The 24,304-nt window shown below is 43.8% G+C and overlaps 1 protein-coding gene across 16 annotated transcripts in view; it reads right to left on the minus strand.

Moving 5' to 3' along the window:
• Positions 1-24,304, minus strand: part of MAP3K4 (mitogen-activated protein kinase kinase kinase 4) — a 462,673-nt gene that overhangs the window by 189,091 nt on the left and 249,278 nt on the right. For all 16 annotated transcript variants that reach the window (XM_033937735.1, XM_033937734.1, XM_033937737.1 and 13 more), the window contains one exon: positions 13,738-13,816. In XM_033937735.1, the coding sequence (XP_033793626.1) occupies positions 13,738-13,816 (79 nt within the window). The remainder of the gene's footprint in view (positions 1-13,737; positions 13,817-24,304) is intronic.

Consider the following 24,304-nt stretch of genomic DNA (forward strand, 5'->3'; position numbering starts at 1 on the left):
ATGATGCTTCGATAGAGAGCGTCAAGGCCTTGATGCAGATCATCGACACTTCAAGGAGGAGGATCGATGCCTCGATGGTGAGCATTGAGGTCTACTGGAAGAGTGCATTTGAAAGAAAATCCGCATGTCTGTGTTGACCTGAAATCAGTACCATGCAGCCTCAGAGTGATATGCTTAGGTTGGGCCGGTTCCAAAGAGACTCTTGAACAAACTTGAAGGGCTGAAGTTAGAACTCAAAGTGGAGAACTGGATTAGAAACTGGTTGACAGACAGACACCAGAGGGTGGTGGTTAATGGAAGTCGCTCAGAGGAAGGAAAGGTGAGTAGTGGAGTCCCTCAGGATTCGGTGCTGGGGCCAATCTTGTTCAATATGTTTGTAAGTGATATTGCTGAAGGGTTATAAGGAAAAGTTTGCCTTTTGCGGATGATATCAAGATTTGTAACAGAGTAGACACTCTGAGGAGGGAGTGGAAAACATGAAAAAGGATCTACAAAAGTTAGAGGAATGGTCTAAAATCTGGCAACTAAAATTCAATGCAAAGAAATGCAGAGTAAAGCATTTGGGGATTAATAATCGGAAGGAGCTGTATATGCTGGGAGGTGAGAAGCTGATATGCATGGATGGGGAGAGGGACCTTGGGATGATAGTGTCTGAAGTTCCAAAGGCAAAAAAACAGTGCAACAAAGCAGTGACTGCTGCCAGAAGGATGCTGGGCTGTATAAAGAGATGCGTAACCAGTAGAAAAACGAAGGTGTTGATGCCCCTTTACAGGTCACTGGTGAGGCCCCACTTGGAGTATTGTGTTCAATTTTGGAGACCATATCTGGCAAAGGACACAAAAAGGCTTGAAGCGGTCCAGAGGAGGGCGAAGAAAATGATAGGAGATTTGACGGAGGAGGAGAGACTGGAAGCCCTGAATATATATACCTTAGAGGAAAGGAGGGACAGGGGAGATATGATTCAGACATTCAAATACCTGAAAGGTATTAACGTAGAACAAAATCTTTTCCAGATAAAGGAAAATGGTAAAACCAGAGGACATAATTTGAGGTTGAGGGGTGGGAGACTCAAGAGCAATGTAAGGAAATTCTTCTTTACGGAGAGGGTGGTAGATGCCTGGAATGTGCTCCTGAGAGATGTGGTGCAGAGGAAAACAGTGACGGAGTTCAAAAAAGCGTGGGATAAACATAGGATCTAGAATCAGAAAAAATAGTAAATATTCCCCGCCTACCTTTACGAGAACACTCCCCCTCAGGCCATCTCATCTCTTACCATTCTCATAAATTCCGCCCTCCATTCGGGTCTATTCTCCCCAGAAATGGGCCATATCTACTTAACACCACTACTGAAAAAACCTGATCTAGACCCCTCCACACCATCCAGCCACCGTCTAATAGCAAACATTCCTCTCCTTACCAAGATGCTAGAATCCATCATATCCACTCAACTATCTTCCTACCTTGAAAAATTCACTATTCTTCTACCCTACAAATACGGCTTCCGTCCCAACTTCAGCACCGAATCCCTTCTGACCTCCTTAATCTCAAAAGTTCAACATCTCTATTCTCGCAACAAGTTCGCCGTTCTTCTTCAATTCGACCTCTCTGCAGCTTTTGATGTCGTCCATCATGATATCCTAATTTACCAACTCACCGAGATAGGCATTAACTCCACAGTCCTTAACTGGTTCTCGAAGTTCTTATGCTCCCGCTCCTACACAGTCAACATGAAGGGCACTTCTTCCTCCCCCTGGTACCCGATATGTGGAGTCCCACAAGGCTCACCTTTCTCTCCTATCCTCTTCAACATTTACATGTCCTCCCTTAAACTCCTCCATCTCTCCCCACTTGAAACACTTTACACTTACGCAGATGACATCTTTGTTCTCCTCGAGACCGACCGGAACCTCACCAACCTCTCTGCGAACGTATCCTCATGTATATCAAACCTTCAATCCTGGGCCCACACTGTGCAGATGAAACTGAACGAATCCAAAACAAAACTTCTCTGGCTCGGCCCAAAACTGGACCAACTGCCCACCTCTATCCCATTGTCCTCTGGCCCCCACCCTGCATCTTGAATACTCAAGTAAAATTCTGGGAGTCATCATTGACTCTACGCTTTCCTTCAACGATCACCTCAACTCCCTAATAAAAAAATGTTTATTCAGCCTTTACATGCTAAGGAAAGTGAGAACCTGTTTCCATCAAAAACACTTTGCCGTCCTTGTCCAATCCACCATCCTTTCCAGACTAGACTATTGCAACTCTATCTACCTAAGCCTAACAAAGAAAACCCTTCAAAGACTCCAGCGGATTCAAAATGCCGCTGCTAAGCTTATCTTCGCAAAAAGCAAATTCGACCACGTCTCACCACTTTTGTCCAAGCTCCACTGGCTCCTGATAATCTCCAGAGTCCACTTCAAATGTGCCTGCCTTACTTTCAAGATCCTACACGGCATTCTCCCCCCTTTTATTCCTCTTTCTTGGAATTCCTCTAACCCCAATTCCACCAGATCTACCCAAAAACTGAAACTTTCCTTTCCCTCTTGAAAAGGCGTTTCCCTTGTAGGAAAACTAGGTTCCTCCCTCCCTTTCAGAATCACTGAGCTCTGGAACAATCTTACCTCCCCTCTTAGGAATCTGAGCTCCCTCCAAATCTTCCGTAAACATCTGAAAACCTGGTTATTTTCAAAAATGTAACTCTTCCTCTCTCTGGTTACTCTGTCCTAAATTTTCTCTTCATTTTGTCTTTTCCTTTCACTGGAGTTCCTTTCTACCCTAACCCGTGTTAACCGTGTCGAGCTTTGTGAATGTAGAGATGATGCGGTATACAAACCCAAGGTTTAGTTTAGTTTAGTTTAAATATTGAAGAACTAAGGTCAGTATTGGGCAGACTTGCACGATCTGTGTCTGTATATGGCCGTTTGGGGGAGGATGGGCTGGCTGTAGATGGCTGGGAGGGTGTAGATGGACTGAAGTGAGCTTTGACAGGGACTTCAGTAGTTGGAACCTAAGAACAGTACCAGACAGAGCTTTACATTCTTGCCCAGAAATAACTAAGGAGAAGGCGAAAAAAAACCCCCAAAACAACAAATTTTTAGATTGAATCAGGTTGGGCAAACAAGATGGACCATTCGGGTCTTAATCTGCTGACATCTACTGTTACTATGATATAAGCACTGGTGTCAAGTGTAATCTGAAGATGACACCGATCTCCTTTCAGAAAAAGTCATTGAGTTGTTCCCTTAAGATCTGCACTGGTATGCTCAACAGCTGGTACCATTGGTGCCACAGGGTGTTGAGGGGTGGGTGACCTTGAAGAGGATTCATGCTCTGAAGGAGACAGCTTGCACTGAAGGAGAGTGCTGGTGTCAATGTTTGGCTTGCATCAAGGGACTCTGCTGTAGAGGCCTGCAACACTTGTTGGGAAGAGGATGGCTTCTTAGCAGGCTTCCCCAAGACAAGAATGATGTCCAATGTCGATACCGGAGGGTCCGACCGCTCTCCAGAGTCCATTGTTGAGCCGAACAACTTCTCCTGCTATATGCAACAAGCTTTTAATGAGCATTTTTGTAAGGTGGAACAATGTGTACAGGTGACTACCCAATGTTCAGGACCCAAACAGTGCAAACACCAACTATGTGGGTCAGTGTCTGAGATAGGGTGCTGATCCTGCAGAATTTTTAAAACCGCTCAATGGTTTTGACATGGACAGAAAAATCTCAATGGCAAGGTTAAAAACTCAATAGTGACTGAAAAGAGAAAAATCTGCCAAGGTAGAAAAACATGGGGCCAAAGGCCTGACTGTTAAAACATAAAAGAATATAAACAATTTTTTTTTTTTTAACAGACCAAAGAAGATAGTAAAATAAGAAAGAATATAAGATGGCAAAAAGCTAAGAAAAGATGAGGTTGATGGGAAGGCAATGTTCAAACAGGACAGAGTCCAGAAAAAAGCACTTCTTCGCTCCATGGAAAACAAAAAAACGAGCCGGTAATGGGCAGGAAGGCACTCACACATGCACGGTGTGGGCAGTTGCAAAGTTTCTAAAAACTTAACATGGAAATACACTTTTACCACTGTCCGCACTGGGCCCTGTGGATGATGTCACCCACACGTGAATATGTTTCTTGCTTGTCCTAGGAGCTTGGTGAGGCTTCCTGCTTATCCTAGAAGCTTGGTGAGGGTTTACCTTTTGTAAAGACTTTAGCTTTTTCTGAAATGCTGCCTGCATATAGAAAGGGAGAGCAAAGAGTGAAAAACACAGAGGACTTTAATAGATGGCTCAAAGCCTGGTGTCATCAAGAAGGCTTCAGGTACATAGGAGGATAGGGAAATACATGGAAGGACAAGAAGCTATATTGTACTGATGGGCTACATATTACTACAGCAGGAAAAAGAAACCTTGCAGAGAAATTTAGACAATATTTTTCTAGGCATTTAAACTAGAAGGTGGGGGTGGTGTATGTACGAAGGACAATTATAGAGACCACCCCCGGCAAAAGAAAAGATATGATAGTAGTAAAGGCTGCAACATAAGTAATATCAGCAACTCATTTCTTAGTATTGCAACGGAAAGTGAAACGACACAAAAATCCATACGAAAAAGGAGATTATCGCTGAAAAATAGCTGGAAAGCGATGACCACAAATGCTCGCAGTCTAAGCATCAAAGTTCATGATCTGCAAGCCCTGATGTTAGAGGCAGATCTAGATATTGTTGCTATCACAGAGACATGGTTCAGTGAATCACATGGATGGGATGCAAACATACCGGGATATAATCTTTTTAGGAAGGACAGAGATGGTCATAAAGGTGGAGGAGTAGCTCTCTATGTAAAGATCAATATCCAAGCGACTGAAATGCAAGGGACCTGGGGAGAGGAAGAAGCGATTTGGATTGCTCTGAAAAGAGAAGATGGAACTTCTATCTACGTGGGTGTAGTCTACAGACCTCCGACTCAATCGCAGCAAATTGATAAGGATGTGATTGTGGATATCCAAAAGTTTGGAAGGAAAAAGGAGGTTCTGCTGTTGGGAGATTTCAACCTGCCAGATGCGGACTGGAATGTTCCGTCTGCGGAATCGGAAAGAAGTAGGGAGATTGTGGATGCCTTTCAAGAGGCTCTGCTCAGACAAATGGTGACGGGAAAAGCGATATTGGATCTGGTCCTCACAAATGGAAAGAGTATCTCTAATGTTCGAGTGGGTGCTCACCTGGGAAGTAGCGATCATCAAACGGTTTGGTTTGATGTAATGGCTAAAGTGGAGAGCGGCCGCACGTCTCTTAAAGTCCTAGATTTCCAACGTACAGACTTTAATGCAATGGGAGAGTACCTGAAGAAAGAGCTGTGGATGGGAGGACATAAGAGAAGTGGAAAGACAGTGGTCTAAGCTGAAAGGAGTGATAAAAATGGCTATGGACCTTTATGTGAAGAAAATCAATAAAAACAAGAGAAAAAGGAAGCCGATATGGTTCACCAAACTAGTGGCGGAGAAAATAAAGGCGAAAGAGTTGGCATTCGTGAAATATAAAGAAAACCCAAGAAGAGGAGTGCAGAAAGGACTACTGAAAGAAGCCAAGAGAGAGATACGTCTTGCGAAAGCACAGGCGGAAGAACAAATGGCTAAAAATGTAAAAAAGGGAGACAAAAATTTTTTCAGATATATTAGTGAAAGGAGGAAGATGAAAAATGGAATTGCTAAACTAAAAGATGCTGGGAACCGATATGTGGAGAGTGATGAGGAAAAAGCAAATGTGCTGAACAAATACTTCTGTTCTGTGTTCACAGAAGAAAATCCTGGAGAATGACTGAGATTGTCTGGCAAAGTTACACGAGAAAATGGAGTAGATTCTGCGCCGTTCACAGAGGAGAATGTTTATGAGCAACTTGAAAATCTGAAGGTGGACAAAGTGATGGGACCATACGGGATCCATCCCAGGATACTAAGGGAGCTCAGAGAAGTTCTGGCGAGTCCTATTAAAGACTGAAGTAAAGCCAGTACTGGGCAGACTTGCACGGTCTGCATTTGTATATGGCCATTTGGTGGAGGATGGGCTGGGGTGGCCATTTGGTCGGTGTCTGTATATGGCCATTTGGTGGAGGATGAGCTGGGGAGGGCTTCAATGGCCGGGAGGGTTTAGATGGGATGGAGTAGGTTTTAACGGAGATTTTGGCAATAGGAACCCAAGCACAGTACCAGGTAGAGTTTTGGATTCTTGCCCAGAAATAGCTAAGAAGAAAAAATAAAAAAAATTTAAATTGAATCAGGTTGGGCAGACTGGATGGACTTTTCGGGTCTTTATCTGCCGTCATATACTATGTAAAGTATTTTCCATGTGAGAAATATTAATGATGTTGATGATAAGAGGTTCAAATGTAAGCAACAGAAGTTGAGTCAAGACTAAGTCCCATGCAGCAGAGACGGCTGCAATGGAGGACATAAATGCACAAAACCTTTGAGAAACCTTTTAATAGTTTGACAGGATGAAATCAATTTGGCTTCGTAGTCAGAGTGAAAGAATGATATGGCTGCTAGGTGAGCTCTGACTGAAGATATTTTGAGTCCAGAATTGGAAAGATGTCAAAACGTATTGCAAAGGTTCTGGAATTGAGCGTAGGAATGAGGAATAAGCTCAAGAATAAGTAGAAACCATTCTATAAAAAGTTTTCATTTTAAGAAATACTATTTTTGTGGAGACATTGTTCTTGAGAAGATCAGGGACCTTGTGTCCTGTAAAAAGCCAAATAAGCTCCCCGTCCTTTGGGCAATGCACCAATTGTCAAGTGATGGGTGATGAAACGGACTCCAGAGAGTAGGTTGGTAGGAGAAAGCCACAAATGAAGATTGTCTAATTTGAAGTGTTAACCAAATCTTAAGCTACAAAAGTTGATTGTATTGATTCCATTTATCTTTCATGTCTCAATGTATGAGTCTCATACAAAGTTCAGCAGTTGGAATAACTGCAGAGCAGGCTACCATGTGACCTAGAGATTTGAGAGGTTGCTATACTAAAAATGAGGGGATGCATAACACCCAAACGGAGAGTTGTTGAATTCTGACGCAGTGTTATTGAGTGAGATAAACCCTTGCTTTCAAAGTGCCCGACTGTGCTCCTATGAGTTGCAGATTTTGTGTTGGTATCAAATGAGGCTTCTTGAGAATGAAGATAAAGTTCTGAGAGGAAGGGTTTTTAAATGTATTCTGAATGGAGACTAACAACACCCTTCTTGATGGTGCAGGGATGAGTCACAACAAAGGAGTCGTGAGGATGAGATGTCAATAATTCAGCCACAGGTGTAAAGTTCAAAGTTCACTTTATTGAGAGTAGCATTGTGAGGACTTGCCCAAGACTCGACACTGACAGTGTTTTGGCATCTATACCTTTGACAAGAGTCTATTGAGCCGTGACAAGTTAAAAACAATAATATAAACTAATATGAAGCACATAATATAAACTAATACGAAGCACATATTATAAGGCTGCCGTCGTCCTCAGGAGAAAGTTCAATTTGCCGCGATCCTGCCCATGACATTGGAGGAGAGGCAGGACTGCGGCAGAGGGAACATGCTCCCGAGGACGACGGCAGCTTGCAAGGATTGCTAAAGCACCGGCGATCCTCTCTGCAGGCTGCTCTGCTGCTGTAATTAAGAAAAGGTAAGACTGGGAAGCCAGGGGGGAAGCTGGAGGACACTGCAGCATTTCCCGACTGACCTCCCCCATCGCCCCCTAAAGCAAGAGCGGCAATGGACAGCCAGCAAGAGGCAGTGCTGCTGCTCCTGCTTTAGGAGACTGAAGGCACGGGGAGGAGGGTTGGGCCCCGATTTGTTGGGGGTCGATTTTTTGCAAATACAAATCGATTCACCCGAAGTGAATCGGTGAATCGATTTGAATCGTAAATCGGGAAGCATTAGGTTGGACACCTTATGTACTGAATCCAGAGGGGACTTGCCAAAATTTACTTTACAGTAGACAAAATCCAGCTACTGCCCAAGGCAATGACAGCATATTCTCTGCAGGCTGCCAACCAAGTGCCAGAAGGATTACCAAGTCTGAGAACATCTGTCCTTAAAATAGATCCCATTTCCTGTAACCCACTCCAGTTCTCAGCTGACCTATAGTAGAAAGTGTCCAGAAAAGTTTTGCATATTTGCAGGAACCACAAACTTTAAAAAGTGCCTCAGAGAGCTAAACCTACAGAGCAATGAGCACTGATAAGAGGACCCCCTACTTCAATCCTGCAAGATGACTCTGGATGACAGTCAAGTATTATTGAAGCATTGGATGACAGTCAAGTATTATTGAAGCTCTTAGAGAACTTAGGAACATAAGAATTGCCGCTGCTGGGTCATTCCAGTGGTCCATTGTGCCCAACAGTCTCCCCTTTGCTTCTACATACTTAGGTAAAACCAGCTTCTCTCATTTAACAGCTCTCAAATCTAAAATAAGAAACCGTTTGTGTCCAGAAAGTGACCTGATTGTGGGAATCAGTACATTGAAACCAAGATTGAAAATTCTTATTTCAACCAAACAAATCCAGATCTCCCATTAAAACTGTAAGAATGTGGGCCTACAATCATAGAGAATTTGCCCATAGTGACCGACCAAGTTATCTTTTATTTCTATGAGAAAATGAAAAAAGGAATCTGATAAGAGGTCAGACAGTTTACTTTATGGGAGTAAAACATAACTGTTTTTGATATGTAGTTTAATTTTGTGGTTACCATTCTGTATTGTTAATAAGGTTATACAGTATATTAAAAATACATGGAAAATTTTATAAGAAACCAAGACCTTGGCTGAGATTGATTGTTTATAAAAACAAATAGAAGAAATTGCATTACAATTAGTACTATTATTATGGGGATGGAGTCAGGGGCAGAGTTTGGGCGGGTCTGGGGCGGAGCGGAACTTGGGCGAGGGTACTCGGTTGGTATTTGTTAGGCTTAGGGGGTAACTTGGCTTAAAAAGGTTGAGAAACACTGTTCTATCACTCCCATTTCCCATCTCACTCATTCCCCAGCCTTCTATTTCCTGCTACCGTATTTTCTCGCATATAACACGCGTGTTATACGTGGTTTTTACGTACCGCGAATACCCTTGCGCGTTATACGCGTGAGCGTGTTGTACAAAAATTTTTTACATAGTTTCCCCCCCCCCCCCCTCGACGCCCGATTCATCACCCGGAAGGAGCGCTCGCACTCCCACCCCGAAGGACCGCTCGCACCCCCACAGCCTCCCCCCTCCTCCATGGAGAAGCTGTCTACCTTGTTTCCAGATGCCAGCCCAGCTGCTTCCTCTGCCGGCGGTCCTGCCCCTTCTCAGAGCCCTGTGCTGCGCTGCTTCCTCTTCAGGCGGTCCCGCCCTTTCTCTGACATCAGAGAAAGGGCGGGACCGCCGGATGAGGAAGCAGCGCAGCAGGGCTCAGAGAAGGGGCGGGATCGCCAGCAGAGGAAACAGCTGGGCTCGTTGGCATCTGGAATCAAGGTAGACAGCTTCTCCATGGGGGAGGGGGGGGAGGCTGTGGGGGTGCGAGCGGTCCTTCGGGTGGGGGTGCGAGCGGTCCTTCGGGGTGGGAGTGCGAGCGCTCCTTCCGGGTGATGAATCGGGCGTCGGGGGGGGGACATCAGGCTTTCAGGATGGGGACAGGACTTCAAGGGGGGACAGGACTTCAAGGGGGACAGGCAGACCTTCAAGGGGAGACAGGACTTCAAGGGAGACAAGCTGACCTTCAAGGGGGGACAGGACTTCAAGGGGGGACAGGACTTCAAGGGGGACAGGCAGACCTTCAAGGGGGGACAGGACTTCAAGGGGGGACAGGCAGACCTTCAAGGGGGGACAGGACTTCAAGGGGGGACAGGCAGACCTTCAAGGGGGGACAGGACTTCAAGGGGGGACAGGCAGACCTTCAAGGGGGAACAGGACTTCAAGGGGGTACAGGCAGACCTTCAAGGGGGGACAGGACTTCAAGGGGGGACAGGCAGACCGAAGGGGGTGAAAAAGCTATAAAATAAACCCACTAGCATGTCAATGTGTTGAGAGGACGAGGTGGTCTGGGAAATTCTGCTGAGAAAACTCCGGGTCCATTTCCACCCCCCAGTTACCCTAGTCCACTCCACTCAACTGGTTCACACACTGAGTGGGTCTTTGGGTGTTGTTCCTGGGATCTCTTTCAGTGGTTTGTCAGTATCTCCTTGTGGTCCAAGGAAGGAAACTTTGTTAACCTTAGCATTGACCTTCAGAATATATTTGTAACAGCGCTGCTTGTGTGGCATTACCGTAGACTATGTAGTGATGGAAAGAAAAAAACAGACCTTTGCACATTTTTGCACTAGGTATATGGTATAGGTATATAGGTATAGGTATTCCTGCACAGCTAAGTCCTTGTGAAGTTACGGTACCTTGTTCTTTCTGTATTTGACATCTAGCAAGGTCTCTGTTTGGAAGGAATGATTTAAGTTATGGTAAAAGCAGATAGCGTTGCTGGTTTTAAAAAGGTTTGGACAAATTCCTGGAGGAAAAGTCCATAGTCTGTTATTAAGACATGGATCGGTAGCATGGAATGTTGTTATTCTTTGGGTTTTGACCAGGTATTTAGTGACCTGGATTGGCTACCATGAGAATGGGCTACAGGGCATGATGGACCATTGGACTGACCCAGTTAGGCTATTCTTATGTTCTCATCTGTAGGGGCCTTTGTTTTCACTTCTTATTTTAATGTATCTTTTTCTGGGAACTTATCAGTGTTTTTTATAATGGGAACAAAAATGGACATAGGAGAACTCACGCACCATTCACACACCCTCCACCCAAAAACGTCAAAAGAAAAAAACTGTTCATTCTTATAAACAACCGTATAACTTTTAATCTAGAGTTAGTGAGTATGAATTCAGCAACAAGAACAGAAATCACATGTTCATTCTTATAAACTATAACATTAACCGGTAGATCAAATGAAGAATCGAGGACAAAATAATCTAAATACAGTTACCATAGTTACGGTAAAGTTGTACGGTAAATAAACAAAGTTTACAGGTTTATTCAGTCATCATCACAGTCATCTGAATCCTTGAATCCATCAAAATCTGAATTGTCATCATCATCATTAAATAAAGTGAGCACGGCCTGCAGACGATCCTCGTTTATTTCTGAAGTGATATCGTCATCGTCGTCGTCATCATCACTGATATCCGTGTTGTTGCCTCCTTCTGCTGCACTGGTAGTAGCCGTAGTGTCATTGGTTTTATAAACAATGCCCGCTTTTTTAAATCCGTTTACAATAGTATTTGGGGTTATTTTGTCCCATGCTGAAGCCACCCACTTGCAGACTTCTGTGAAAGTTGCCCGCTTCAGCCGCCCCGCGGGTGTGTACTCGTGCGTGCCGCTCTGCATCCACTGCTCCCACTCCTTTCTAACAAAAGTCTTGAATGGATGATTCACTGCGATGTCAAGTGGCTGCAGCTTACATGTCAGGCCTCCAGGTATCACAGCGATGTGGGCACGAGTAGAATTAATGTAGGCCTGAACATTTTTTTCTTTGTGGGCAGCCATGGCATCAAAAATTAACAAGGATTTTTTTGCAAAGAATCCACCCTGTCTTGCCCTAAAGCATTTATCTATCCACAATCTCATTACGTCGCAGTCCATCCATCCCTTCTTGTTGCAGTGCACAACCACACTGGTGGGCAGCTTTTCACGGGGCATAGTGACCCTTTTGAAAATGAGCATGGGCTTTAACTTAACCCCGCTAGCTGAGCAACCAAGAACTACTGTAAAACACGTTCTTTCATGTCCAGTTGTGGTGATGGCAACAGATTTAGTACCTGTGGGGGCTACGGTTCTTGTCGGTGGAATGTCGAATGCCATTGGAATTTCATCCATGTTGATGACGTCCTTTGCAGTGATGCCAAGTTCAGATATTTCTTTGGCGACAAAGTCACGGAAATCAATCAATTTTTGCTGCCAGTCATCCGGAAGTCGCTGGCCAACAGTTGTTCTCATTCTAACTGATAGTCTGTTCCTTTTCATAAATTTTGAGATCCATGTGAAGCCAGCTTTGAAGTCGGGTATTCCTCTTCCATTGGCAAGTAGTTTTGCCTTCATCTGAATCGCAACAGTAGAGACTGATTCATTTTGCTCCCTTCTCTCCAGAATCCACTGCTTCAAGTCATCCTCCAGCTGAGGCCATTTTGGTTTGGCCCCACGACGTGCCCGTTTGCGCGGATTGCATTTCTCCAGTTCCTTCTTATCTTTTCTCCATTCACGCACCGATGTTTCTCCAACCACGAACTCTCTCGCTGCGGCCCGGTTGCCTATTTCCTCAGCTTTCACAACTACTTTAAGCTTAAAGTCCGCTGTATATGACTTTCGTCTCATTCCTTCCATTATGGCGGTAAATTTAAATTTAATTGATAAACTCTACTACCGGGTAGATAAATGCAGAATACCAATCTGAAGAGATCAAATTACTGAAATGTGGGCTCTACATGAAGCATTAATCTTTTATAGGCTTACCCAAAGGCTGAGATGCTGTTGTAAAGGCAAAATGGTATTTACTGGGCAAATTACAAAGCCAGATAGAGGGGGGACTAAGCCACATGGTCAAAAGCACACCGTGACAAAGGCCCGCCTTGGTGACAGATCAAAAGCGCGCCCCGACAACCCGGCGCAGAAAACTGAGCAGCAAGCATGCTCAGACCATCTTCTTTGTCTGTAGATGGTCTGCGCATGCTTACAGAGCGGCAAGCAGGACAGGGCGGCGAAATGAGCAGGCGGGACCACAGGAGACTCAGGGCAGGGCTGGAAACGAGCAGGCGGGACCAGAGGAGACTCGGGGCAGGGCTGGAAACGAGCAGGCGGGACCAGAGGAGACTCGGGGCAGGGCTGGAAACGAGCAGGCGGGACCAGAGGAGATTCGAGGCAGGGCTGGAAACGGCAGGCGGGACCAGAGAAGATTCGGGGCAGGGCTGGAAACGAGCAGTCGGGACCAGAGGAGAGTCGGGGCGGGCGAAAGGAGAGTCGGGGTGGCCAGAGGAGAGTCGGGGCGGGCGAAAGGAGAGTCGGGGTGGCCAGAGGAGAGTCGGGGCGGGCGAAAGGAGAGTCGGGCGGCGACGGGGGAGTCGGGGCGGCATGCGCGGTATACGTGTGTGCGCGGTATATAAAAATTTCTGTACATAAAGTTGTGTTTTTCGCGCGCTATACCCGTGTGCGCGTTTTACACGGGTGCGCGTTATCTATGTGAAAATACGGTACCTTTCATTTACATCTCATTATCACATTTCTACCTCTGTACTCACTATCCTCCCCTTGATCTCTCCCACATGCTTCCACCATTTCCAGTATCTCACATCTCTCCATTCAATTTAATTGAACTGTGCCCAGTAGTTCTTTATTAGCAACATTATTACTAAAGCTAGGTGAACAGCTATAATGCTGATAAAAAAGAAGGCATTGCAAATCATTAAAAAACTTCATCTACATTATCACACTATTAATGCTATGTGAGTTGTGTTGCATATCATCTTATTAAGATAGCAATGAAGGAGAATTAAAGAAGCCATCTCTGTTTAAATACCTTTTGAGGGGAAAAACTGAAAATGAATGAAAAATTTGACTACCCTAAACCACACCTGAATAACCCTTTGGCTGGCAGTAAAATCCCAGGAGAGATCCATTACAGTATTTATTTCTTGAGTTAAGTTTTAAAAGTAAAAAGAAAATTATTTCCATACCAAAAAGTCATCTTCAGGCAAGGCAGAGATGAAGGCTGGCTCAATAGCTTGAAGGTAATCGAAACCCTGCGTCGCCCACCTATCATGCAAAGGGAAGAGTTTATTAACCTCAGCAACCTCAGGGAACAGCAAGAATTCCATAGAAACACTACAGATCACCACCTATATTTAAATGTCTTTTTTTAATGTAAGTACCATCCAAATATTTTCACTCACTCAGTATCTACGCAGAAAAAAGTATAATGTTTCCAGTTCACAGAGTATTAAAGATCTAATGAGGAACAACTAATGTACTGATACAAATAAAACCAATAAAAATATCACAAACAGCTACAGAGTAACTATTTATTTATTTATTTACTTAATTCATTCAATTTATATCCTGTCCTCCCCAAGGAGCCCAGAAAGGGTTACAAGGTAACACACATTACAGTTAGCAATCAAGACACAAGGAATAGAAGACTAAGGCAATAGGGTACAGTGGGATGTGTCTAGTAGAGAATGACATGGGGAAAAAAATTAACACCGTTCCCGCCCTGTCTGCACGAGCTCAGTCCCCATCCCTGCCCCCACCCCGCAAGCTCAGTCCCTGTCCCACAAGTTTGGTTCTGGTCCCCGCCCTGCAAACTGTCAGATCCCACCCACACAAGCCTCAAATAGTTATGATTATATACTGAACTTATTTTATTAAAGTATAAAAAGAGACTATTCTGTACAATTGTCATTTTATAAACACAAATAATCCAGAGCAAGGATCAACAAAACCCCTGTCTCCCCTCCCTTTCACAAATATCCCCTCCACTATTGTGAAAACTGAACAAACCAAATTCCTACAGAATGCTACATAGAAAAATCAAGCTAACAGAATACTTCAGTCACACATGGCAGGAATAGTGTTAGGGGAGTGCAACTAGGGTAACTGACCCCTGGTCAGAGAGAACGAGCCCTAAATCAGCTGGAAGCTAAAGAAGCACAGCCTGGGCTTTGTGGTTCACAGTTATGTCTAATACCAGCTCTAGCATGATACATATTTCAAATCTGAAATAGTCTAATCACAAAATATAAAATAATTTTTTTTTTCTACCTTTTGTTGTCTGGTAATTTTATTCTTCAAATCACATTGGTCTCAGGCTTTGGGTTCCTTCTGTCTTCATCATGGCATGGCTGGCTCCTGAAGGTAAAATAGGCCCAAGAGGAGCTGGGGAGGAGATGCCGAGTCTGACATGGGTGCAATTTTTTTTACCACAGGAGCAAAAATTTTCACCGTTTCCAAGGGGCGGTGAAAGTTCTTGTCTCCATTCCTGTAGTAAACTAGTTACAAATGGCCCCCATTACTGTGGATTTACTGCAGTGACCACAGTTTGCTGCGGTAAATGGTCCCCGTGTCATTCTCTAGTGTCTAGTTCAATTGTTCTGGATTAGCAGACACTTGGCGCTTGAAGCATGTACAAAGAGAGTCAGTGTGTGCACAGGGAGATAATCAGTTCAACATTTATTTAGAATACAGGTTAGGATTTTCAAAAACCCATGTTAAAACATGACGGTCTAATGCAGCTGTTTTGATACTGAATCTAAAAAACAAGAGACATTCTTAAAAAATTGTGCATGCAAATGAGGCCAGCGGAAAGCAATGATGATTCGCTAAATTTTCATGTGCCCATCACTGGTGATAACGATGGGCACATGCACATAAAAAACACTGTCCATGGCGGAATCTTTAACTACAGTATTACCTAAGCCAAATAAAGATCCTACTTTGGTTTCAAACTACAGGCCTATTTCATTAATTAATGTGGATGGAAAATTGTTGGCAAAGACGTTAGCTTTGAGTTTAGCCAAAGCTCTCCCATATATTATTGGAATGCATCAGGCAAGGTTCGTTGCTCAAAGGCATTCTTCTAATAACACCAGACTGGCTTTTCATATGTTAAATTTATCAAAAAATTTAAAAGATCCAGCTTTCTCTGTATCAGTTGATGCAGAGAAAGCTTTTGATCGTATGGAGTGGACATTCATGTACCAAACAATGCAGTGGTTTGGAATTGGTTCAGGTTTCATACAAATGATTCAATCCTTATATAGTTCTCCTTCTGCTAAATTGTATATTAATATTAATTTTTCAGAAAGTTTTGGACTGCGGAGGGGAGTTAGATAAGGATGTCCGTTGTCTCCTTTGTTGTTTAATATTGTATTGGAACCCCTATTATTGGCTATACAACAATCAAGGGAGATTCAGGGTATTTCCTATTCCGGTCGGGAATATAAAGTTTCAGCATATGCGGATGATATTTTGCTACATTTGAGTAATCCAGAATCTACCATTCCACACTTATTAGAATTGATAAATAAATTTGGGAAAATATCAGGATATAAAATAAATCAGAGATTCTTCCTTTAAATATTCATTGTGAAAGAGGTTTATTTGATTCGTTTTCATTTACATGGAAAGATGAAGGAATAAAATATTTAGGAATTCGGATTCAAAATACAATAGAAGAAATGAAAAATCTTTATTGACAAAAGTTACAGAGATGTGTGAACAATGGAATCCAATACATCTGTCTTGGTGGGGGAGAGTTCAAACTGTAAAAATGATGTTTTTGCCTGTAGTCTGCTATCAAATGAGTATGTTCCCAATTTATTTTCAGGGGTCCTTTTATAAAAAATTAAATAGTATTCTAATAAAATTTATTTGGCTTGGGAAATCTGCAAGAATTGCTATGGTATCTTTACAAAAGCCAATTGCGGAGGATGGGGTACATTTCCCCAATTTTTATAGGTACCATCAAGCCTATATTAAGAGTCAGGGTATGTACTGGATCCTCCCTGAGCTCATGAAAGAATTTCCAGACTGGTTAACATTAGAATGGCAACTCATGTTTCCTTTGAGATTAAGTCATGTCATTAGTATTAAAATGCCTAGGTTATATAAGAATCACAAAATATTAGTAGATACATGGAAAACATTAAGATATGTTAATGATTTAATGCCTATTTCAATATTTAAATCAACATATCAGACCAAATGGCTAAACTCCAAGATTAAAATTGGCGGATATAAGGTCATCTGGAAATATTGGATGAAGGCAGGTATTTGTACTTTAGATGATATTTCCAATGGTAAGTTGCTTGATTTTTCACAATTGCAACATAAATTTGATCTTAATAATTCACAAAACTATAAATGGTTGCAACTGAAGCAAGCCATTCAGTCAGGGTTCCTTGAATGGAAAAATCTTAGTGATAAGTACAGTTTGCCTTTCCTATGTTTTCAGTGGTACAAATTAATATCTGGATTTATGAATAAAAAACCAAAAAAACGGTCTGTGAGACATTTGGAGCATTGAGATTAAGCAACAAAATAATGCGTCTCAATGGCCACGAATTTGGTCTTGGAGAATGAGATGTACAGTGTCTGCATCTATGAGGCAAATTTGTTTTTTTTCTGTTAGATAGAGCATTTTGGACCCCGGTACGTTTACAAAAATTAGATAGCTCTAAGTCCAATAGATGTTGGCACTGTCATCTTGAAGCTGGTACACTGGATCGTTTATTTTTTTTTTGTCCTCTAATTTATAATTTTGGGAAATCTATTTGGAGTCAAATTAATAAATTACTTGAGAATCCAAAAGCTCTTTCATATGATACGATATTATTTGGTACATCAATGAGGAAAAAGAGTCAAATTTCCTCCAAAAATAATAAACTTTTACTTATGACAGGAGTTGCCATTCAACAAATTATAAGAAATTGGAAAAATTATGATAGATTAAGTTACAGTTTTTGGTGGAATTCACTATGTCATATTTTCAAAATGGAGAGGATATTAGCTATTCAGCAGGGATGTTATAAAAAATTCACTGATGTTTGGGAGCCATTAACAAATTATTGTAAGGATTGTTTATAATTAATAATTTATTTCTTCCCCTTTATTTATTGAAGTATAGGGTGGGGGGAGGGTGGGATTAATTTTAAATTATCTGAAATTATAAGAATATAATGGAGGGAGGGAGGGAGAAATAGTTTTATGATCTCAATATATGTAAAATTAATGTTATATTAAAGTGAATATGATGGTATTATTATGTACTTGTTGAAAGTTTAAAAATGAATAAAGATTTATATAAAAAAAAAACCCCCAAAACCCACTGTCAACGTTGTATAAAAAAAAAAATAAAAACAACAGCGAGAGAGATGCCTACACTCTTGCACTGCCCTAAAATCCCGGCCACGACCCCCCTGCAGCAGGAAAGATACCCACTCTCTCCTACTGCACTAAAAATCTCGATGCGACCACCCCGATGTCCCCCCTCCTGCAGTGGGAGAGATGACCACTCTCCCCTGCTTTCAAGTTACCCCCCCTCCCCCTTACCTCAACATAGATGAGCAGGAGGGACGTGGAAACCCTCCTCCCAGCTGCTGATTAATCTAAAATGGGCCTTCCCCTCCCCGGTGTATCTTGAGATGCAACAGGGAAAGGCCTGAGATTAATTAGCCCAAGTTAAGGCTCCTCCCTTGGGAGGGGCTTTATACAACCTGGGCCAATCAGAGCCTTAGGTCCCCTCCCCAGATGCACCGGGAAGGACCCTATGGCTCTGATTGGCCTGGACGCCTAAGGCCCCTCCTATGTGGTGTCCTGGCTAATCAGAACTTTAGGACCCTTCCCGATGCATCTGGGGAGGGGCCTGAGGCTCTGATTGGCCCAAGTTGTTTAAGGCCCTGGAATATAGGTCACAGGAGCCTGAGTAGGTTGTGAATGCAGTAGCCCTGTAAGTTCTTGTTGGAGCCAAGCTCCCAACTCAACCAGGTAAAGTCCTGAAACTGTGGCCTAGGAGTGGCCATTAGGTTCAACCATTCTATTTGGCTGTGGCTAGCAGAGTAGGAACTAAGGCAGGGATAGACCACCATAGGACGCTGGTGCCAAGTTCAGGAAGGAAAGGAGCAGCGTGCACAGGCGGTCAGAGCTAGAGGAGAAGTCGGGGAAGCTTTGACAAGAGGCAGGAGAGCCGAAGACTCGGGGAAGCGGCGAGAGTACGCTCCGCCCACCCCCTACACGTCAGAGGCAGCGCTGGACTCCCCCTTGAAAAGGGGAGGAGCCAACGGCGCCCAGCCGTTCGGCGCGCGGCGAAGGCGCGCGGTAAAGGCGCTCGCCTTAGCGAGAGCGCCTTTGCGAAGGGCCTTGCAAGGGACGAGCGCTACTCTCAAGAACACCAGAGGAGAACAGTCGGGTAAGGAACCGACAAGCACAGAAGATAAGGAAGAGACAGACACAAAAGAAACCAACCCGCACATACAATCAAGGTGAGGTAGAGCAGAGACAGCACACACGAGAGAGACAACAAGGCAAGCAACACAAGGAAGCAGCAGGCAAAGGACACAAGCACACAAAGGCACAGGCACTGTAACACAAACAGACTCACTCAAATAGGAAGCCAGCAGTCAGGAAGTCAGAAGGTAAGGGGGAGGTAGGATCAGTAGGAAAAAGAGCAGCAGTAGGTCACAACAAATCACTCAGACAACCCACGAGTAAAGCACGAAATGGAAGCCCAAGGAAGTCGGAAGATGAGCTTTCCTGTCTTCTGTATCGACTGCAATATGTATGACTACCTCCCTTCGGGGATCCAGGCATACATTTGCGATCGATGCATGGAGATGGATAGCTTGAAATGTCAGGTAAGACTATTGGAGGGAACAGTGATGGAACTCGAAGACAGAATCCGAGCACAGGAGAAGATTCTAGTGGAGTTCAGCCCAAACGACGAGGTCAAGGATCTAGAAATGTTCATAGAGGAAGCCCATCAGCATCATGTAGAGATCCCAGGGCTGGAAAACTGTACTCAGGAAACCCATGTGAGGAGAGAAGACACCCATGCAAACACAGAAGAAAACGAAGACGAGGTAGGAGACAACCGCACACCAGGAGGAATAGTGAGAGCACAGGAAGATGTCCCCCCACCCAAAGAACAGGAAACAATTTCAAGAGTGTCATTGGAGGAAGATGACTGGCCCTACTCCAAGGACGTGGACCTACGCCCCCCAAGGAACTCCCGAATAAAGAAGATGGGGATCATCGTAGGCGACTCCATTATACGACACGTGGACAGCCACACCGCAGGAGGAAGAGAGGACAGAGTCATCACCTGTCTGCCTGGAGCAAGAGTAAAGGATGTGATCAACAGGATCTCCAGGATCATAGATGGCGCACGGGGAGTGGACACCGCTGTGCTTATCCACGTGGGAACAAATGATGTGAGCGGGCGGAAGTATGACAGGGAAGAGATGAAGGGCCAGCTCCGCTCACTCGGAAGACAACTGAAGATCAGGGAGGTGAAGGTGGCCTTCTCTGAAATCCTCCCTGTACCAAGAGCAGATGGAAAGAGACAAGGGGAATTGCAAGTGATCAACGCCTGGATGAGACGATGGCTTCGACTTCGTGCGCAACTGGACGGCGTTCTGGGGAAAAAGCAAGTACTACAGAAGGGATGGACTACACCTCAACAAGGAAGGAGCAAGAGTTTTGGCAGGCAACATGAAGAAAGCAATAGAGAAGGCTTTAAACTGAAGGACAGGGGAAAGCCGACAGTCGACCACCGGTCGATGGCACAGACAACAGGATGCCCCGACGTAGGAACAAAGGACTACTACTCATACACAAGAGAGGTCGACCTCACAGCCAACAAAGGAGAACAAGCAGGAAGGGACAACTCAGACACAGGAGGGGATGACCACACAGCAAACATGGGAGATAACACAGGAGCAGTAAAGGATACCGTAAATGAAACTGTAAGGACAGCCAAGAGTAGAAGGTCCAAAAAGGTAACACGAAGGGAACTTAGATGTATGTATACAAATGCTAGAAGTCTAGGAAACAAAATGGGAGAACTAGAGACGATAGCAAGACATGAGAACATGGATATCATTGGCATAACAGAAACATGGTGGAATGAAGAAAACAAATGGGACACAGTACTACAGGGATACAAACTATATAGAAGGGATCGAGAAGGGCAGAAAGGTGGAGGTATTGCCCTATATGTTAAGGAAGGAATAGATTCTGTTGGAATGATTACAACAGACAGGAAAGAGAAGCTGGAGTCCCTCTGGATCAAAATTCCTGGTCACAATGGCGCAGATACAAAAATTGGCCTTTACTATCGTCCCCCAGGACAGGCGGAGGACACTGACTCAGAAATGATGGAGGAAATCAAACAAGTATGCAAGACAGGCAATGTAGTTATATTGGGAGACTTCAATTTCCCAGGAATAGACTGGAAACTAGGAGCCTCCAACTGCGGCAAGGAGGTCAAGTTCCTGGAGGTGCTAGGGGATTGCTTCATGGAGCAAATGGTAAAAGAGCCGACAAGAGGAGACGCCACCTTGGACTTGGTCCTAAATGGTCTCACCGGACCGATAACAGAAGTAGAAGTCATGGTTCCACTGGGAACGAGTGATCACAATGTAATCAACTTTAAACTTGACATCGGGAAAGGGAAACATGCCAAAACCTTAACCACCACCTTAAACTTTAAAAAGGGTAAATACGATTGCATGAGAGCCATGGTAACAAAACGACTCGAGAAGATGGTGGACAAACTTGAAACGGTAGATCAGGCATGGTGCCTATTGAAAAATACTATTGCAGAAGCACAAGATCTCTACATTCCGAGGATTTCCAAAGATCGGAGAACTAAAGGCAAAGGAGAACCGGCATGGCTTACCATACAGGTGAAGGAAGCCATAAAAGAAAAGAAGGACTCTTTCAAAAAATGGAAATGCACGAAGACAACCGAAGCCTGGAACAAACATAAAGATGAACAGAAAAAATGTCACAAGGCGGTGAGGGATGCAAAACAGGACTATGAGGAAAAAATAGCCCGGGAGGCCAAAAACTTCAAGCCCTTCTTTAGATACGTGAAGGGGAAAAAACCTGCAAAAGAGGCAGTGGGACCCCTGGACGACAAGGGAAGAAAAGGGTACATCAAGGAAGATAAACAAATCGCAGACAAACTAAATTCCTTCTTTGCGTCCGTCTTTACAAAGGAGGACACCTCAACAATACCTGAAGCAGAGAAACTGTTTACAGGAGAAATAGAGGACAGCCTCACTACAGTTGAAGTGAACTTAGATCAGATATACTACCAGATCGACAAACTTAAAAGTGACAAATCCCCTGGACCGGATGAAATTCACCCGAGAGTCTTGAAGGAATTGAATGTTGAAATCGGAGAGTTATTGCAAAAACTTGCAAACCTGTCAATCAAAACTGGTCAGATACCAGACGACTGGAGGAAAGCGAACGTCACGCCAATTTTCAAAAAAGGATCGAGAGGAGAACCGGGCAACTATAGACCTGTGAGTCTTACGTCTGTCCCCGGCAAGATGATTGAATCACTGATCAAGGATAGCATAGTTCAGCACTTGGACACACACGACTTGATGAAACCCAGTCAACATGGATTCAGGAAAGGGAAATCGTGCTTGACGAATTTACTCCAATTCTTTGAGACCGTGAACAAGCAAATTGATAGTGGAAAGCCGGTGGACATAATATACTTGGACTTCCAGAAAGCATTTGACAAAGTTCCACATGAAAGACTTCTCAGGAAACTACAAAGCCATGGCATAGAGGGAGATATACAAAGATGGATAGGCAAATGGCTGGATAACAGGAAGCAGAGAGTGGGCATAAATGGGAAGTTCTCCGACTGGGAGAAAGTGACTAGTGGTGTACCCCAGGGCTCGGTACTTGGGCTGATCCTTTTTAATATTTATATCAATGACCTGGAAAACGGAACATCCAGTGAGATCATCAAGTTTGCAGACGACACAAAACTCTGCCGGGCAATCAGATTGCAGGAGGACAGTGAGGAACTCCAGAGCGATTTGTGTCGGTTAGAAAAATGGGCGGAGAAATGGCAGATGAAGTTCAACGTGGAGAAATGCAAGGTAATGCATTTAGGCAGTAAAAATAAGGAATACGAGTACAGAATGTCAGGTGCAACTCTGGGAAAAAGTGAACAAGAAAGGGATCTGGGTGTACTGATAGATAGGACCCTGAAGCCGTCGGCACAATGCGCAGCAGCGGCAAATAAGGCAAATAAAATGTTGGGCATGATAAAGAAAGGAATCTCGAGTAGATCGGAGAAAGTTATAATGCCGCTTTATAGGGCAATGGCCAGACCCCACTTGGAATACTGCGTCCAACATTGGTCTCCCTACCTAAAGAAGGATATAAAACTGCTGGAGAGGGTGCAGAGACGAGCAACTAAACTAGTGAAGGGTATGGAGAAACTGGAATATGAGGATCGACTTAAAACACTGGGATTGTTCTCCCTTGAGAAAAGGAGACTGCGTGGGGATATGATCGAGACCTTCAAAATACTGAAAGGAATCGACAAAATAGAGCAGAGAAGATTATTTACATTGTCCAATTTGACACGGACAAGAGGACATGAAATGAAGCTAAGGGGGGACAAGTTCAGGAATAATATCAGGAAGTTCTGCTTCACACAGAGAGTGGTTGACATCTGGAATACTCTCCCAGGGGAGATTATTGCGGAATCGACAGTCCTAGGCTTCAAAAGCAAACTAGATGCATATCTCCTTGAGAGAGGCATATAAAGATATGGTTGGCTATAAAATAAGCCAGGTGTATACCTGGCAGGGCCTCCGCGTGTGCGGATCGCCGGACATGATGGACCGAAGGTCTGATCCGGAGATGGCGCTTCTTATGTTCTTATGTTCTTACAACAAAACCTACCCCATGCTGAAAGGTAGAGAAAAATACTGGATTGTTCCAATATAGCTATATGGTTGAATTCAGTTTTCTGGTTCAGAACAATATAAATTGATGCTAAGAAAAAGGCCATTAAAGTCTTACAAGTTTATTAGATATTTTTCACACTTGTTTCTTAATGAGCTGCTAAGGAGCTGATGAAAATTCCCAGTTAAGCCCTGTGATGAAAATTTTTTCTCCTTAATTGCCTCAGAAGACTATAAATCAAAGAGTGACTCCTAGGAGGGTGGGAGAAGGTTGGAATTAAACACAGAACTTTTAACTACCCTAACTTCTTAACTTTCTTTTGAAAAAAACTAATGATCGAGCTCTGGAATAATGACCGAGCTCTGGAATAACCTCACCTCCCCCCTTTGGAACCTGAGTGCTCTCCAACCCTTCCGCAAACATCTGAAAACCTGGCTTTTCTCTAAAATCTAACTCTCCCTCCTCTCTGACATCCTAGCTCTCTAACATTCTTCTTCCCTCCATTCTTCATCTAACCCTTTCCCTGGAGTTCCTTTCTCATTACAATCCCTGTAAACCGTGCCGAGCACCACGACCATGGAGATGGCGCGGTATAAAAACCTAAGGTTTAGTTTAGTTTAGATCAAAAAATTTATGACTTAAAAGAAAGGAAGGAGAAATTAGGTTCTTACCTTCTAATTTTCTTTCTTTTAGACTCTCCAGACCGGCCCAGTTCACTGATGAGTAATAGCTCACCATGACAGCAGGTGGAGAATGAGACAAAACCTTTTGGCTGTAATACAAGTAGCTGTGCTTTCCCCTAAT

The sequence above is a fragment of the Geotrypetes seraphini genome, chromosome 3 (genome assembly GCF_902459505.1).
Source record: "Geotrypetes seraphini chromosome 3, aGeoSer1.1, whole genome shotgun sequence".
NCBI classification, from domain to species: Eukaryota; Metazoa; Chordata; class Amphibia; order Gymnophiona; family Dermophiidae; genus Geotrypetes; species Geotrypetes seraphini.